Raw genomic sequence first — 19,343 nt, 5'->3', positions numbered from 1 at the left:
AGTACACCTATAATACACATCAGCAAGACATTGGAGTTTATTTTGAGACAATAATTTCTTAATATCGATGAAAAAGTACCAGTTTTATTGGCAGATTATTTCATGTATAACATTGGAAAAATAATCTGTCAATGGAACAAATATTTCTTTCCCAATTTTTAAAGAAATTATTGATTTAAAACAAACTCCTATTGACCCTTTATACGTGACGTCATTCTCTTTGAAACTCGTCCCGCTCCGCCATGATGGACGTCAAAACAACTGTTAAATATCGCATTATGGAGACGGTACGGGTCTAACCATCAGTAACCATGGCGACAGTCCCGCACCATCGCGCAGCCTAGCATTAGCATCTCATCTATTTTAAGGCTGTTCCAGTCTAAAGGGAAACGGTGTTCATGACAAAGTGATATAAATCAAGTGTTGTGAATTCAGGTAAAGTAGTTAATTTAATCAACACGTCAGGAGGGAGGAGGTACGGGTCGGTTTCTAAGCTAGCTGTTGTAAACACCGCCGTCTATGAGCCCCAACCAGGAGTGTTACGTTCACAGACAAATTAACTCGACTCGAACAAGAAGAAGCCATGAATAAACTGGGAAAAACAACTTAGGAAAACAATTTCAGTCGCTCTGTTCAACACTTCCGTTCCTCACTTCCGACTTGGAATGACTAAATGACATAATTACAAACGGTCAACAACTTGCTGGAAGGTTACTTGTAAATACGTTATGCCTTATTTTCAGTGTACTAAGATATTTGGCCTAGAAACTACACCAAAAATACTTGGTAAGACTTTTGCAGTGTACTTGGGTAGGAAAAGCATTTCTCCTCTATGAAAGAAGCCGTGGGACCAGCATGCGTGTCCAGTTGCTTCATAACGGTAGAATTATTTAAAGTGGAAGCAGCAGCAGCAGCAGCAGCAGGGTTGGAGGAATATTTCAGGATCTATATTTAGAGTGAAGCTTCTCGCCCTTGCAGCTTTGGATTGTGTGCGATGCACAGGAGTCGCACGCAGATGCATCAGAGTGGAGATCGACATTAAACCATGGAAACGAGATCAGCGACGGCGACCACTTCTGCAGAACAGATCAAGCCGAATCCAGGCGCCTTCACTCCGCAGATCTGACTTAATCTACAAAGTGAAGCTCAACCCTTTACAAGCCCTCTATTTTTAGCAGCCACTGCCATCACTAGGCCAGCTGGAAACAGAAATATCTGCCTTTCATTCATTCGCTGAGCAATAACATGGCTCCCAGGCTCACTTTCATTCTGCACATCTTAAACATTACCACTTTCCAGGACCTTGTCGCAGCAAATTGCATTGATTAGCCAGCTCTAAATCAGCTGGCTTTAATTACGTTTACTTTGTATCGCTTCACCAGGCGTTCGGCTCTGCATGATTGCAACTAAATTGCAATTATCCATTTCCCTGAGCACCAAAGAGAAAGATATAATGGTGGCTCAAGGTAAATCAAAGGGTTCGTGGGTGTTTGGAGGGAGCCTAATCATCTGAAGAAATGATGAGGTTCTGTGGAGGATCGGCTTGAAATATAACTGATCGGCACAAATTGATTTGTTTTTAAAGTAATTATACTCCTAATAAACCCCCAGTTTGTCATAAGCATCATTATATTCTTTAAATAGGACAAACTGAGACAAAAGGAAGAGGTCTAAAAGCTTAATATGAAATCTTAACATATGTTTTAAATCCTTTACCCACTTTATTACAGAATCAGTTGCTTAACTTCGATCCCAAAGCCAGAAACAAGTTCAGTCAAGTTTACATACGGTGGACCCACAGTAAAACTAGAAAACAATTCCACTAAAAATTACTATAACTGCCTATTTTAATAGTTCAAACACCAAATATGCTTTAAATGTGACCCATTATGCTTCCCTAAACAGGTTAACATAGATCTGTGTGCAAAACAAAACATGTTCATTATGTTTTCCTCTTATTTAATGATCAGTATGAGATGTTTTAGGGCATCTTGTCACTTAAAATCCAAATAAGCTCAGATTTAAACTCGCATGTCAAAATGGCTGCAAACAGATGCTCAGTTAGACAACCGTACATCTTTGAAAAGCAGAAGTAGAGCCTCCTGCCCAACCAACAAGAATGCAGAAAATGGTTTCTGGATGACAACACAACAGCAAAACACTCATCTTTTCCAGCAGCCATTGTACAGCACATACAGTGGTAACACCACCTGACCAAACATGCTGGAATTCCATTTGGGTTGCTAGGTAAGGGGGCTGGGCATTGCTGCGGTTGCTAGGTAACAGGGCAATGCCCTCAACTATGGTTCAACAATCTGGAGGTCTTTGAAACGTCTCACTTTCCGTACACCAAAAATATTAATCAAACGTGTCTCCTGTCACGTCGTCCAAACACTTCTCAATAAAAAACAAAATCTGGAAATGAAAGATTTCAATGTTTCTTCTTAGATTATACCCACTGCTGACTTTCTAGGAAGGAGTAAGAGTCTGGGTGTGGTTGGCATAGCGTGTCTGTATTTAATTAATTAAAACGCCTCCTAAATTAGAGAGGCCAAAAAGCATGAAAACACACCAAAAGGAAGAAACTGTGTGATCAACTGTGAGGCAGCATGTGAGGCTCTTCAACAGATGGAGACTTGATGGTGTTTGTTAGGCAGGGGGTCACCAACAAGCCGCAGGATGTTTGCTTCTGCCTCTTCTGTTCTACCACACTCACTCTCTGCTCATGAACAAAACCAGACGTCCAGCAATACAAAAGCTGAATTATGTGTTTTCTCTTTAGTGAAAAACAAAGTTTGAAAGTATTTCTGGTGGCAGAAAACCAGCACAGACATTGTGGAAAAACTATCAGAGTTACATCAGCCGTCAAACTCATTTTCATTTGGGCCAAATCAAAATCTGAACGTCTTTAAAGGGACGGTTGTGCCAGAATGTATTGATGAACCCAATTAAACTGTTAAGAGATCAATAAACAGCTGTTTGTTTCAGCGTTTCATAAGATTTAATAACATCGTCAGTCCATCCAGGATTTCATGATTGATTTGAATTTGTGGTGCTAATTTAGAAATATTTGTAAAGAATTTTTAGCGCTAATGTACGATGCTAAATGTGACCTTTTATTAGTCGGCGTTTCGATCACATGACATCAAGTAAGGCTGAGGGAGGAGTCACTTAAACCCAACGTTTTTGGTCAATTTTGAGAAAAAAATTAATTGCAGTAAATCAGAAAAAAATGTGGGTATCTGTTGATTTTACCTGAACTTTGGGGATTTGTGAAAAACTTCAGATTTATTGGCATAATTTGGAGTCTAAAGGGCCACATAAGAAGCTACAGTGGGCCAGATTTTGGCCCATGGACCTCGAGTTTGACACCTGTGCTGTAAAGTAAACGACAAACTCCAGGTTGTCTTGATTCAAAATAAATGAAAATAGATGTTTGAAAGGAGAGTCTTACCGGAAAGTAGAGGAGGAGCGCGCCGCAGAGAATGGCCTCCAGGAGCACCAGGCCTGACGCTCTGATGCTCTGGCAAAGCAAAAGATATTACAGGTCTTTAATTTAGTTTTTTCAGTCAAAACAAAGTGAAAATAAAAGTGAAACAACTCTTATCCAAAGCAATGGCATTTATTTGACTTTACATGTTAAAACAAAACTTGGTTATCTTTCCAAATCCATAATTTCAAAAACATTTTGCACAAAGTTATCTTTAATAAACAACTGGACAGGTTTGTCCTATTAATTTAAGTGTTTTTATTATTTTTATGATTGTTTTTCATTACTTGTATGATCTGTTAAAATTTTCTTTAGTGACTAGAAAGCTTTTTAAATCTACTTTAGTATGTGACATAAATCTTTAATACTCAAATTCTCAATTTAATAAAAACATTTTTTCTTGCCTATAAACTCTAATAAGTTATGCTGTGATGTTAAATCGAACTGGTTTACCAAATGCCTACAGAGTTTAGCTAAAAGACATGAAATAAAGACTTTCTGTCTCTTTGTTATTAGGCATGAAAAAGAATAAAGTATAGTAAAAGCTCTTCCTTTAAAGCTTTTTTCTTATTATTTTTGATGGAGTCGCCATTTCAGGCACGTCCTGTTCTTCCTTTATGTAATATATTTTCGTAACATTGTGTCCTCTAATTGACAAGATGCTTGAGGGGGCTCTCAGAGAGAGGAGTACAGCTGTGCCACCAAATTAAAAATATATACAAAAGAGAAGAAAAGAAAAGTGAAGCCCGACTTCTCTTCACTACGTTTGTAGTGAAGAGAAGTCGGTTTATTTTGTTTATTTTATTTTGAGTCAAAATAAAACATACAAAGAGGTTTTAATGTTTTATCAAAATTCTGTAAGTAGATTCAACAGTAAATAATAATGTGGATACGGAAGCGGTTTTTTAATGCCGCACTTGCATTATCATTTTATTTCAATTTAAAGAAGATTCCTGTAAAGATAAACAAAATAATCTGTCCAGTATTGACTGATTATGATTGTCTAATTAATGTTTGACTGGCTGGTTTGAAAGGCCAAAGTGTAAGCACCAAACTAAATACTAATACAACACTCTTCAGTGTGGAAGTCGTCATGATGGAAAGAAAACTCAAAGTCAGTTATTTTCATTAACACAGATGCTTTCAGAAATTAAACTTTTGTGTCTTCAGGTAATTTTCCGTCTTTGTCATTTTGGCCAGATATCAAAAATGCTGAATGCATTTCAGCAAAGTTGTTTTGTCTCAACAAAAAATAAATTAAAAGAATAAAAATATCAATATGCCAAGTAGAGTTATTAAATTACACATCTTAAGAGTTGAATTTAATAAAATATTTGCTCTCATATATACAGTTGTACGCAGACGTCGTAAGCCATCATTTAATTTCTCTACTTTCTGTTTAAAGATCCCGGACTGTTTGGTAACTTGTTTACGTTTTCCTTGGTTCTGTAATTGAACTACAAGTGTTTACCTACAGTTCTCTTACTTTGATCCAAATAAATTCTTGGGTTTGTTGACTTGTGATATTTTCTGGTGATTTCTTTTCACACCGAATAAAAAACAAATGTGATAGCCTAGCGCTAGCTGGAGAAACGGCTCGTGGTTTTATACCACAGACAAAAGAGAAATCCTACAATCGCTAAAATCTGACATTACTCCAGTTTTGTTTACATTTTGTAAAGAAAACAGTTCTGGTCAGTGTCTTCTTCAGAGGTTTTTGTGTTGTTTTTTTTTGGTACAGCGCCACCACATGCAAGGAGGGGAACAGCTTTCTTAATTAGTTTGATTCATTAGGCACAGTGTAATGTGAAAGTGAAGCACACCAGAGAAGCAACAAATGTTGCAACTTTGGTCCCCAATCAAATCAAATCTACCAAACTACCAGGTGTGAAAACACTGCACTGATATTTTGAGTTAAATAACTATTAGAGTGATATTAATTAGGGGTGAACCAATTTATCAGTGCAAATTTTCTTGATTGGCCAATGCTTAAATGTGAAGCCGATTTTATCCACGGATCTCATTTACCTCAGCAAAAGTCTAAAAATCAACCTATGTCCTCTTCTGCAGGTCTGACTGTCAGACCGACCCACTGGGTCATGTCTGCATGTTTGTTACCAACTCAGTGACTTTCTTACTATATTTAATGACAATACAGACAAAACAAATGGTATGAGCCAAAATCAGAATCGGCTTTTTAAGGATCAGCACTGCAATCGGTGCAACCCAAATATTAATTACCATTAAATTTTCTGAATCGTTGACTTTACCTGCATAAAGAAACTAAAAACAAAGCCTTTAAAAATATTAATAAAGGTCATTTTGAAGGTTTACAGAAAAGTCTTGCTTTTAAGACAAAATAAAGAAGTGAGGGATGATTCAAGACTTTTGCACACTACTCTAACTTTTGTTTAGCCTTTCCTTTGAGCTGAGATTAAATGTTCTGGTGCCCTGACGGCCAATGGGAAGTGTTAGCTGATAACGCCTACCTTATTCCTGCGAAAGTGGTATATGAGCACCATGCTGATGAAGGCGATCAGCATGCAGAGACACTGGAAGGAGAGCACCGCCAAGCGAAAGGCGCCGTCCTCCAGCGCCACGCAGGGAGAGTCGTCTTTACAGAAAGCACAATCCTGCTGGCAAGGCAGGCAGTCGCTGGGGGAGCCTTCATCTTCACCCAGACCACCAGATCCAGCTTTCCCCGTTCTCCCAGGCTCTGCCGGAGGACGACGACACGGTCAAACTTTGCACACATCAACGAGAAGTGAAGGCAAAAAGTAACAAGAAATAATTCCTCCGCGTATTGATCTTGTGTCCATGAACCAGAATAATGCTGCTGGAAAAAAGATATGTTTGCAAGAGAGCAGTTAGGTTAAGTTGCCTTGGGGAAATCGGACTAAAGTTGGGATAAAATGGTAAAAAAGGAAACGTCCTAAAACTTTAAAGTTGAAGTTTCTACCATATATTTTGTAGTACTGGAGTATTAGTAGAGTGAGCGCAGGGACACAGCGAGGGGAGATGGTGAACAAATTCAGAACTTTGTCTCTACAAACAGCTTTAGGTCTCAACCACACTAATATTACTGAGATTATTTTAATCTGAACAGCTGCACCAAACAGTGACATCCTTCCATTTCTACCCCGACACTAAAAACACACGTGTTTTTACACAATTCCTCAATATTGATAAAAAATTGACTAGTTTTATTAGCAGATTATTTCATTTAAACTATGGGGAGAATGTCTTACAAGAGGTGAAATAACCTGCCAATGTAACAAGCACTTTTTCATCAATATTAAGGAATTATTGACTCCTGTTTCTCGCTGAAAAGTTGCTTGTGAGTTAGTTTAGTCTTATTTCAAGTGTACAGAGACATTTGCAATAGAAAATGGACCTTTAATGCTTGGTAAAATGTTGTGTTTTAGCAGTGAATGAATCGTGGTTGACTCGGGCCAACCTCCAGCGGACTGGTTGCCAGTTAATCTCAGGACTAAATAATTTTGGCATCTGAGTTTCAGAAGTTGAAAATATGTGACTTTTGAAACTCAGAAAATTTCCAAAAATCAAAAAACCTTTAACATGTACTAAGTGATTCTCACCCTTCAGAAATCAAGGTTTTAGACAGCTGCTTTTCCAATGTCCTTTGGCAGCTAGCTGTGCTGCAGTACTCGGAAAAGCTTGAACAAATTAGGAGCAACGTAACTCAATTATTCAGTTATTTTTTTATGCTTTCCTCTCCTTTCCACTCAGCTAAGGACATAACATTCTCTTTAAAAAGTCATCAAATTTTTTTTGAATGTTTTCTCATAAAGTTTGACTTTACTTGCATTGTTTTTTAGTTTCCATTTCAGGAAATACAAGCAGAAGGAACAGTTTTAAAAAAATATTTTGTTGTTATTTATTGACATTCTTGCTGGCTTACGATTCTTTGACCTGAACAGGTGTCATTAATATGTAAATACAGTGAACCTGAATTTGTCTGTTCTGAAATCAACCATAGTGATACGAACAAAGAAGGGTTACATATATATGGCTAAAAAGAAATTTGACTTCAATATTTAGCTCTTTTTTATCAAAGAAAAAAGATAAGATCTGACACTTTGTTTATATTTTGTGAAGAAGGAAGTTGTGCTCATGTCTTCTTCAGAGGTTTTCACCTGGTTTCCTTCAGTGGTTCTTAGTGCAGTGCCTCCAGTGGCCAGGAGGGGAACAGGTTTTACAATGAGCTTAAATTGTTTCACAGCGGAGCGTGAAAGTGAACCGCAGTAGCTGAAAATGTAACAAATGTCGCAATTTGTTACATTTTGAACCAAGCCTACCCGAAAACAATAGGGACAACAGTAATGAGCCTCGTAAATACTAAAAATATCCACTTTTCAAGTCAACCTCAATCTAAAACTACCTGCGAATACGTAGTTAAATAAATGGACTTTAAAAAAGTTATAACAAACTTGGGCAGAACGAATGCTTTGATTACAACGGCAAACGCTCAGGAAAACAAAACAACTGTACAAAAATAAACAGAGGTAAAAGGAGAACTGTTTATTGGTTTGTATAGAAACCCCACATGGCTGGATAGATAACAGATTTCAGACTTATGGAGCATTGATGGGAGCTTTACAAGAAGAAGCTATTGTCTTTGAGATTTGAAGGGATTTTGGCTTTAAAAAGAACTGTCCCATTTTTTCTTCAAAGCCAATCACCAATCGCTTCAAAGGGACTACTCATCTCTGTAGCAATGAGTCAGACATATTTTCATTGGTTTGGTGCCACTATGGTCAGAAGAAGCTTGGATACAATAACTTTATATACATAGAAGTGAGTAGAATGGCTTCTACTGCAAAATAATGTTACAGATGTTTTTTTTTTATGGATTTCCAAGCCACACTTTGCTACTAATGTTATCATTTCCAATCTATTGTGGTGGAAAAATTCAAGAAGACACCAAAAACTAGTGCAAAGTTAAACATATTTCCAGGTGTGAAACTAGAACATTCAAGTTAACTATGAGCTCAAACATGTTTTGCAAAGACTAAGCGAACAATATGGTAAAGAAAAAAAAAAAAAGGAAACCGGAGGGAGTTTGAGTGGGATGAAGCAGGACGGAAAGATGACTAAAATGAAAGCTTGGTAGGGAAATTGAAAGAGGGCAGGTGGAGACCACTGGAGGTCTGTGTCTGCAAAAAGCCTCCTTTTTAATTAACTCGCAGCAGACAAAATAAACTGCAGACAGAAACTATCATTAAAAAGATATTTCCCATCTCGAACTGGATTAGCCTCCCAAGGTGGCGAGGCTGCGTCCATTTCCAGACCGAGAAGCTAAACCCTCATCATAAACTTTAATGACGGGGAAAATGGACTTACTGTTCAATCTTCAGCCATGTTTTTGGTTAAAAAATATCTCACGACTCCCTAACTGCTTGCAAGAGAATGTCATAAGCAGACATTACTTATAGCATCTGTGTGAAACTCAGAAGGCATCAGCGACATCAGATTTATGCTAAAGGAACTACAGAAGTCTCGTGAAATGAACAAGGAAAAGTAATGTCTGAGTGCAGAATAAGTGGACGGATGATCTTTTTAAATGTTCATTTGACCAAAACCTGACAGCCGGTTTAGAAATATTAAAGTCACAACAAAATTACCTGAATAGCCAATAAAAACACAAATAATGTTAAGGTATTATTTAAGCAGAGGTGGGTAGAGTACTCAGAAATTTTACTCAAGTAAAAGTAAAAAGTATTTGGTAAAAGGTCTACTCAACTACTGAGTTACTGATGAAAACATCAAACATTTAATATATAAAAATTGCATCATCAGATGGATCAAAATTGAAAGTTACGAGGAAATAATTCATTGTGGAATTACAAGATAACAAAATAAACATTTTCAATATAAAACATTCATATTTAACAAAAACTGCAGGTAAAAGCCTGTTTGTTTTTCATTTGTTGAAGTTACTCGCAGGGTATCCAGAAATTTTACTACAGTAAGAGAAGCGATACTTCACCATAAAGCTACTCAAGTAAAAGTAAAAAGTCAAACATAGTTAAAATACTCCTAAAAGTATTTTTTTTAATCTTTACTTGAGTAAATGTAAATATTCACTGTATTTAAGTAGTGGCACACACATTGCACCGCTGAATCTACTGCAACTGTGCTGAATTACAAACATTTTATTGATATTGTCTCACTCAGATAAACTCCTCTAGAAGCTGCTATTCAAATCAAACACATGAACAATCAGCATAGATTTTTGAAAACTTACTTGTGAAGCCATTGACTGCCACTCTGTTGGGGTGGTAGAATCCCTTTTTACACTGGCACTGGTATTTATCCAGGACAAACCCATGACCACGCAGCGGCAGACACTGTGAACAGAAGAGCACATACACCGTGCATCAACTATAAAACAATTTTAAAAATAAATATAACACAATTAAGGAAGCAAGTTATTGATTAATGGGTGAATCTCAACGATTAACTGATAAGCGGCCATTTTCTTGAGTGTCCTGCTATATCAGGAGTATATTATCTATAATATACTGAACTGAAATCATAAAAATTCTAACATGATTTTTGTGTAAAATATAACTACACATCATTCTTTTTATTGCCATCATGTTAAAATGTTTTGAGTCATCTCCTCTGCTCTCCTCAGTAATTTCTGGTTCAGAAGTTGACGTTGCTTCACCACTCAAATTTTAAAGCAAAACTTTAGCAGCTTATTGGGTATTTATATTTCAAAATAGAACCGCATAAAGTCCACTTTCAATCCCACAACAGACTCTGTTTGGACCGAAAATTTAAATTCATCTCATAAGCAGATCCCTCTGTTATTTTATTTTTTTGCCTTTATTGTTCTTTTTGCTGTAAAATACCCTTCTTCATATATTTTTGAATATATTTTTGACACTTTTTGTTATGAAAATCTAAATGAAAAAGTACACATCATTTTATTTTACCAATGCATATATATTTATTTAACCTTTGTCTTTCTAGACTTTAACATCAACACCCTCAATGTATGTAATTATTCTTTTTATTGTTTTTATTATTAGAATATTTTAATATTTGTCTTTGAGTTAACATCTGTATGTATGTTCATGTAATTTGTTTGAAATAAATAAAAAGAAAATTTTAAAAAAGACTCTGTATGGACCGTTTTTCTCTTTCTCGTTTTTTGGTTCGGCCGCCATCTTTGTTTCTGTATCAACGCCTGGATGACCAGCGCTGCCCTCTGCTGGATGGCGACCAAACTACAACCCTAACTGGACGTGATTAGTTAATTGATTGAATTTTAAGTTAATAAAACGTTACTGAAGACGCCATCATTTTACACTCTTCTAATTTTTTAGTATTAAATTAGTAAAATACTCTTCATTCAATTAAGAACAAACTGAAGAAAAATTTTAAGTATTGGAGAAGTTCAGACTTTTGTGCCTAATTAATTACAATAAATATGACTTTTCTGGGCTGTCTAGCGTGTGCATGACTGGGTCGGTCTCTAAATTTCCGATTAGCCTTTTTTACAAATGATTTTGGACATAAAGGAGTGATAATGTAATATAATCTCTAAGAAACAATGCAGGAATCAAAATAGCTCAAGTACTTCCATGGACACTTGAAGCACAGCGAAGTGTTTGTAACCTGACTGAGAGAGACTCTCCAGAGGGGTGTAAACACAGCAGTGGACCAAGCTCTGAGGGTCTGCTGCTATTTCTGACAGTTCATCAAGCTCCTTGGTGGCTTCAGAAAACCTTTTTCATTCTGCAGAGCTCTCTGACGGAGCATTGAGAGGCTTGCCGAGACTCAAAGACCCAAAGTAATTATCAGGTCGGTTCTATAAATGAACTCCACTGAAGTTCTTCATGAGGCTTAAACTATTAATAATACCTACATTTTAGGTGAGCATTATATTTTCCACATAATCTTCACTTAGCTTCCTGGTTCGTAAACTTTCTTCCATGACTAGTTTTTCCGGTTTCTCTCTCATATCTGACTGTTTTCAGGGAATGTTTGTTTGGCCTAGTATACTTCCTTGAACAAGTTAAGGCAAATGGTCTACACAAAACATGTTCAGTACATTTTATTCCACAAGACAATTATTAGAAAATTAGATTTTAGTCTGCTTAGTTCTGCCTATTTTGAGCCACTTCTTAATTAACTCAACGTTTACACAGGGAGGTGAAAATGGCTGCAAACAGATGCACAATTATACAACTTTGAAAAGCAAGAGGTCGGTCGGACAGATGGATGGACGGATGATGGATCGATGGATAAATGATGGATGAATAGATGGATGGCTGGATGGATGAACAGATGGTTGGATGGATTGATGGATGGATAGATGGTTGGATGGATGGTTGGATGATGGATGGATGGTTGGATGATGGATGGATGGATGGTTGATGGATGGATGGATGATTGGATGATGGATGGATGGTTGGATGATGGATGGATAGATGGTTGGATGGATGGTTGGATGATTGGATGATGGATGGATGGTTGGATGATGGATGGATGGATGATGGATGGATGGCTCAGTTCTTATTCTAACTATTAATACCAGCAATCTGTTCATCTGATTCTCTTATTTCAAAGCACCAGGCTAATGTCTGTTCAGACTTTAACTGGACCATTTCGCGTAAATTATTTAGAAAGTATCCTGGGTTTCCCTCCAAACTCCACATCCAGGCAGAAAGAGAGAGCTGTGTCTCTAATCTGATGAAGCTTCAGACTGGATTTTATTTTAGTTTGTTGATGTAAACTAGAAGAAATGATCCACCAGTGACACCAAGTTTCAATCTCTGAAATCAAACCAAGTGGATTTACGGAGTGGCTTAATGAAGTGCGATATGGGTATCAGAGCTAAAGCATGTGCCTGTAAAGTATCTGAAATCTTTCCTTCTCATTTAGTCTGCAGCGCTGCAGATACCTTCATTAAAATCCTCCAGGTTGAAGCTGCGGTGCAACATCAGTCAGGAACCTGGTTTTATCTCTGATTGCCCTGCGGCCGTCTCCTCGGGACAGCTGGTGCTCGCCGGCTGCCATTGTTAATATGCTCACCTCATGGCGACACGAGAGGAAATGACCAGAGACAGGTGTATTTGTGTGTGTGTTTGCATATTTTCAGTGTGTGTGACAGGAGAGCCAGGAATAGCTCTGGCCGCCCGTCCCAGTCCAGAGACAGATGAAAGGTTGTGGAGTTTGGCGAACGGCGAAGCAGCCCACCGCCCCCCCACCTGCCGTCAGTCACGTGATCTCAGCCGTGAACCAGAGATATTTCAACAGGTCATCAAATACACTGCAAAAACACAACATATTACCAAGCATCTTTTGTCTAGTTTTTAGTAAAAATACCTTAGGACACTTAAAAAAACACAAACTAACTTAAAAGTAACTTTTGAGCAAGAAATGTGAGGTTGTTTTAAATAAATAATTCCTTAATATTGATGAATAAGTTATTGTTCTATTGGCAGATAAATTAACTTATAGGAAAATGCCTTGTTAGAAGTGAATCTGTCTATGGAGCTACTACTTTTTCATCAATATTAAGAAATTATTTACTTAAAACTAGTCTCAGTATCTTCATTAAAAGTTACTTCTAAGTTAGTTTCTCTTGTTTTAAGTTTACCAAGATATTTGCAATAGAAACTAGACCAAAATTAATTTAGCATGTATGCAGTGCTTGTCTCGTAGTAAACGATAATATTCTTTAACAGTTGCTCATATTTGAAGTTTTACTAATGCCAGTATTTCTTTCCTAATTTTAAGGAATTATTTACTGAAAACAAGCTCCCATATTTTGCTGAAATGTTTCTTATAAATTAGTTTTGTTTTATTTCAAGTTTACTAAGATATTTTCTCTAGAAACTAGATCAAAAGACTTGGTAAGAATTTGTGTTCTTGCAGTGTAACTTGTGATGAAAACGACTTGTTTTCTGTTTTATATAGACATGATTTTACATTTTTGCCTGTCACAAATTAAACTAAACAGCTAAAGGAGCATCTTTTCTCTTCCAGCTTCAACTTAGAGTAAAGTGGCATCACACTTTGTGTAGCTGCCACCAAAGCAACTCTAATAGATTCAATTAATTACTTTAGTGTTCAGTTAAAAATGGCGATAAATACATTTTAGTATTTGATATGAGGTGTTAGGTAATAAATAATTAGCTATATAGAGTACCCCAAAAATTATACTCAAGAGTAGCAGTACGGTGCTTCAACATATTTTTACTCAAGTTAAAATAAAAAGTAGTCGTCCAATAAATTACACAAGGAAGAGTAAAAAAGTATTTGGTAAAAAGTGTACTGAAGTACTGAGTAACTGATCAAATTATTAATCAATTCATATTTAAAAATTACATAATAAGATGGAACAAAATATAAAATTAAGTGGAAATGTTGTTTTTTTCATATAGATAGATAGATAGATAGATAGATAGATAGATAGATAGATAGATAGATAGATAGATAGATAGATAGATAGATAGATAGATAGATAGATAGATAGATAGATAGATAGATAGATAGATAGATAGATAGATAGATAGATAGATAGATAGATAGATAGATAGATAGATAGATAGATAGATAGATAGATAGATAGATAGATAGATAGATAGATAGATAGATAGATAGATAGATAGATAGATAGATAGATAGATAGATAGATAGATAGATAGATAGATAGATAGATAGATAGATAGATAGATAGATAGATAGATAGATAGATAGATAGATAGATAGATAGATAGATAGATAGATAGATAGATAGATAGATAGATAGATAGAATTTTTTATAAATATTACATTGGGCTAAAATTATTTTCTTCCATTTTAATCTTCATAAATTAACGTAGTAACATTTGCATATATATTTCATACTTACTTTACAAAGATCATAAAACGTAACAAATACTTTTAGCACAATGTGATATTTGTAAAAACTAACAGAAACATAAATAGTCTTGAAACTATTCACCATATTAAAATGCAGCCCATGCTCAGCTGTGTGTGCAGGAATGATGCTACTCTGCATCAGCAGGAGTTAATCATGCTGCTGTTTTCACAACAAGCTGAAGGCAAAAATGCACCAAATCACTGAGAAATAATGAGGTGTGCAGTAAACGGTTACAGGATCTTCAGCTGCTGTTTCTGATAAGACGACGACTCCGTCAGCTGCTGACGGCTTTTTTAATGATAAAAACAAATCAGTGTCTGTTACAGAGCTGACATCTTCATTACCTGCAGAGATAAGCGAATACGACCCATCTCATTAACTCTGTGTGACAGTCACGTGTCTGAGAAACACCCACGGATTGTTGCAGGTGATGTGGTTGCACCCCAGGCTCCCCCTGCAGCTCCGCTCATAGCGGTTAGCATCCCAGCTGTGACAGCTGTCAATCAGGCACACCGTGACAAGCTAATTGCCATCGGGACGCCTGCATGGCCACCGGTGAGGACCTTTTTACCGACGCGCATCACGCTGTCAGAGCAGCAAGCAAGAGCTCCTACAACAGAAACATACAAAACACTCAAAGCCCCACATTGGCATGATGTTTATAACTTTGATCATAGTAGGCCTGCCTCCTTCTCAAATCACAAAAATCTTGGATTTTTAATCAATTAAAAAAAAAAAATTTGAACAACTTAAACTTGATTTAATTTGCAAAAATGTGTTGAGATCATATAATTCTGACTTTCAAAGTCATAATTAAGAGATTCAATGTCATTACAATGAGATTCCTCCTTACAGAAAAGGTGTGAATTTCTACCTCATAATTTACTTTGGAAGTCAAAATTATAACTTTGAAGCTCAAACGTACAACTTTTAAGCTCAAAATTATGACTTACAAGCCTAACAGTTTGACTTAAGATAAAAAATTATTACCTTCAAGCTCAAAATCATGACTTTGAAAGTTAAAATTACAACTTTTAATCTCAAAATTACAACTATTAGGTTCAAAATTATGACTTCAAATGCCATAATTACAACCTTTAAGCTCAAAATTACAACGTTTAAACTGAAAATTATGACTTTGAAAGTCAAAATTACAATTTTTAGGCTCAAAATTATGACTTAAACTTAAAATTATGTCTAACATTTTGACTTATGCTCAAAATGTTTACCTTTAAGCTCAAAATGATAAATTTGAAAGTTAAAATTATGACTTTTAAATTCATAATTATGACTTAAGCTCAAAATTACAATTTTTACGCTCATAATTATGACTTTAAAAGTCATGGCAGAGATGGGCTTCCATACTCTTCAGCTGAAGTGCTTTAGAAATACTTTGACTTGAGTTGAGGCGACATTATGCATGATGGTGTTTTTAGCTCAGCATGCAGACCGGAAATCTTATCAAGCTTCTGCAGACGTGAGTAAACATCACGACGTCACATAACATTAAAAGCTCCTGGGAGAAAGATGGCCGCATTCAGCACGCCACGGCAGTTTTATTTGTTGGCCCACTTTAATATTTTTAATAGAGGAATGCACTAAAATATTCACTGTTTTTAAATATTGAGGGAAAGAGACAATAATGTTAAACAACACTGTAAAATTTTAATAGCTTGACTCAAACTTTACTTTTATTTATTCAAAGTAAAGAGAACATCATGCATACACATTAATGCATGACAAAATGCATATCTGATATTTTTGCTGAGTTGGGAAAACTGTTTAGAAAACACTAATAATGATTAGATTTTTTTAAACACTAATAATGTTTAAAAAGCCTTATTAATGTTTTTAATGTTTAATGTATTATTGATAATAATGTTCAAGAACATTATTAATGTTTTTAAAGCATCATTCAAAAAATTTTGAATTTTTGAACATTAATGTTTTTTAAAACATTTTTTGAACATTATTTAACAATGTTTAAACATTTACTAAATAATGTTTAAAAATAATGTTTTTTAAACATTATCATTGTTTAAAAAATAATTAGTGTTTTATAAAAACTGGAAATTACTAATTTGACACATTTTTCTTAAGGTTTTTTAAATGTATCAATGTCATATAATTTTAGGCTTTAAAATAATAATTTTATCAAAAGCATTACATTTCTTGCCACTTACATTAAAATATCACCGTAATTATTCATGCATCTGAACCAACTGCACTTCAATGTCCACGTGAATCAAACATGGCTCTCCTCCTTCGCCTTCAGATGAAATAAATCAGGGGAATTAAATTAAAAAAACAACTCACAGTGTAGCACTAATTGCTGCTGAGGCCAGGGGTCTTCTACCTGACCAGGAAACCAGAAACTTGCTTATAATTCTGCCTGCTAATTAGAACCCGCTGGATTCTCTTCCTCTCTCTTTGAAACAAGCCCACGCTCTTCCGGTCCAGCACGGCGCCTAATCAAGCTCTAATAGGACTCGGCAGATATTTGTAATGACCCTACAGAGTGCAACATGAAGCCTGCGGAAAGCCTATCATCAAGTAATTACAGACTGAACTATAGAATACGTGAACAGGAAGGTAGAAGGAGGGAAAAGAGCGATCCGTCCTGTACCTACAGTAACGCTACCAGGTAGGCTGCAAATTACCAAGTCAGCACAAGATGTTCGCCCACGCATGAGGGAGATGGAGAGTCTGTTAGCATGAAAATACAAGCCTGTGGTTGTCATCAAAGAAAATCATCACACTTTTATTTGATTTGTTGCAGAAATATAAGCAGAAATATCACTTTTAGGGTTAAAAGTATTAGTGCAAAACCCACTTTTGTCCCCTCAACTTCAAAAATATTTATATAAAGCCCCAAAACACCAGATAAAGTTGCTTTTAAATCATACAAAGTGAAACATTGACCAACATATTTAAAGTAAACATGATTAAATCAATGGTTTTCTGTGTTTTTAATGATGTAAAGCACTTTGAACTGCCTTGTTTCTGAAATGTGTCATACGAATAAACTTAAGTGACTGATTTATTTATAAAAATGTAGTAAATGAAACGTTTTAAAACAAAAATTTATATAATTTTCAACAAATGAAAAAACGTTACTGAGATACCTTGAGTAGTTATAAAAAAGATACATTCATCAAATATAACTTAAAATAAACTTGACTGCAATTTAACATCTTGAAATTGGGTCTCTGTCTCTTTAAGAAGCTCTTACGCCTTCAGGAAGTCGTCACAACAATGTTCCTCCATTAAGCCTTTCACATCGTTTTTATGAGTATTTCACTGAGAAGTAGTTTGTAAAATGAGCTCAGCAGACTCAAGTTTCCAAAAGGTGTTTGCTAATTGCTGCTGCCGCTAGTCTGAAGGAGCTGAGAGGGGAAGGCCCTATGAGACACTTCAGGTTTGGTTTTGATGAGGGAATAACGTAATAACATGATTTAAAGCTCAAAGAGTCAACTTTACATGGAACTGCCCCTTTAAATACTTGTGAAATGCCAAGTGATCACTATATTCACCTTCTATTTTCAATTACCGTCAAATATAAATACAGATTATCTACATTACAAATAATAAAAAGTTCCATGTTTCTATTTTTGCATATAACAAAAGTTAAAATGTAATTAAAATTGTCCGCATTTTTTTTTTTAAATTACAGCTAACATTTGGAAAGAATATCAGCTATATTTTCTATTAAGCCAAAAAAATTATATTGTCTGTTATAAAGAGTAAAATATTTCTTTCTCTTCTTCCTGCTCAATGTTTCCTGCTTTGATGTGCGGGTAATTTGCACTTTGTAGCACACAGGGCTTATATGATGTTTGAGCAAACTCGATTAAAAGGCAAGAAGCACAAATATATGGATACTAACTTCCATATTCATAAATTTGTGCAGGTATAGAGTGAAATCTGTGCCAACTTATAGAGAAGGCATGGAAGACATCTTAGCGTGTCATTTTAGTGAGCTCTTAGAAAGTTTTATTAGAAGGAAATTTAATGTTTACAGGAGATATTTTTTCCTCTTTTTTGTCCTCCACTTGTCCATTTATCTGATTTTATCTAGAAAAATGCAGAAAGATAAAAAATAATAGAATAATCAGCCAAAGTATATGTACTGAGCTTTGACTGTAAATGATGCTATGGGTATGGTGCCAACAATTGCGTCATAGCTATTAATTCAGAATAAAACTGCACATATAATTTTTTATTGAGATTTCTATTTAGTAATGAAATTTTAAATCACTTTTCTTCAGTTTCACAGTTGTGAACTACTCTGTGTTGCATAAGATCCCAGTGAAAAACATCTACAGTTTGACAGTGTGAATACTTTTGCGAGGCTCTGTTCCTTTTCTAATTAGAAACAGATCTACAGCTATATTTACGTGCAGCAGTGTTTTTCTGTGTGCTGATAGAGAGTAAATGAGACAGCGAGGGCAAACAGAGAGCATTTTGACGTCAAAATGTTTGCTTCAGGCTGGGATTAGACCACATTTCCATTTTTTATTTTTTTTATTCCGAAGGCTGAATAAATCGCTCCGGCTCTGAACAGGATTCCAAGCTTGTGCACCTCAGATGTACAAACACACACGCAGAAAGCTCTGAGACATTTCAGAGGGCTGGATGAACACAGCCAGCAGCCATCAAGGCCTTTAAAATAGGTCAACTATCAGAAGTTACCCCAAACAGAGAGGCACGGACAGCTGCGCTTTCCTTTGGAAAAAGCAAAGCCAAGACACCGGCGAGATAAGCTCTCCGGCCAAGAAGGGGCTTAACGCCGCCATCAGGCACAGCTCCTGATGCACACAACACACTCCATGGGATATTGCTTTCATAATGACGTTCACAGCTTAAGGAAGTGTCGCAGTTTCCCACTAAAGTGCCTGAGAGTTCCTTTAAATATACACTTAGACACAAAACAGTGTCAGAGGAGCT

General features: G+C 35.9%; 1 protein-coding gene across 2 annotated transcripts in view; it reads right to left on the bottom strand.

The window, feature by feature from the left end:
* The window catches only part of gpr158a (G protein-coupled receptor 158a), a 71,341-nt gene that overhangs the window by 27,411 nt on the left and 24,587 nt on the right, over positions 1-19,343 (bottom strand). For both annotated transcript variants that reach the window (XM_044104018.1, XM_044104017.1), the window contains exons 3-5: positions 9,759-9,861; positions 5,980-6,206; positions 3,455-3,523 (exon numbers count right to left, since the gene is read on the bottom strand). In XM_044104018.1, coding sequence (XP_043959953.1) covers positions 3,455-3,523; positions 5,980-6,206; positions 9,759-9,861 — 399 coding nt within the window. The remainder of the gene's footprint in view (positions 1-3,454; positions 3,524-5,979; positions 6,207-9,758; positions 9,862-19,343) is intronic.

Source organism: Gambusia affinis, linkage group LG21 (assembly GCF_019740435.1).
Source record: "Gambusia affinis linkage group LG21, SWU_Gaff_1.0, whole genome shotgun sequence".
NCBI classification, from domain to species: Eukaryota; Metazoa; Chordata; class Actinopteri; order Cyprinodontiformes; family Poeciliidae; genus Gambusia; species Gambusia affinis.
The sequence above is the reverse complement of the archived record's forward strand: the minus strand, read 5'-3'. Positions and strand labels throughout refer to the sequence as shown.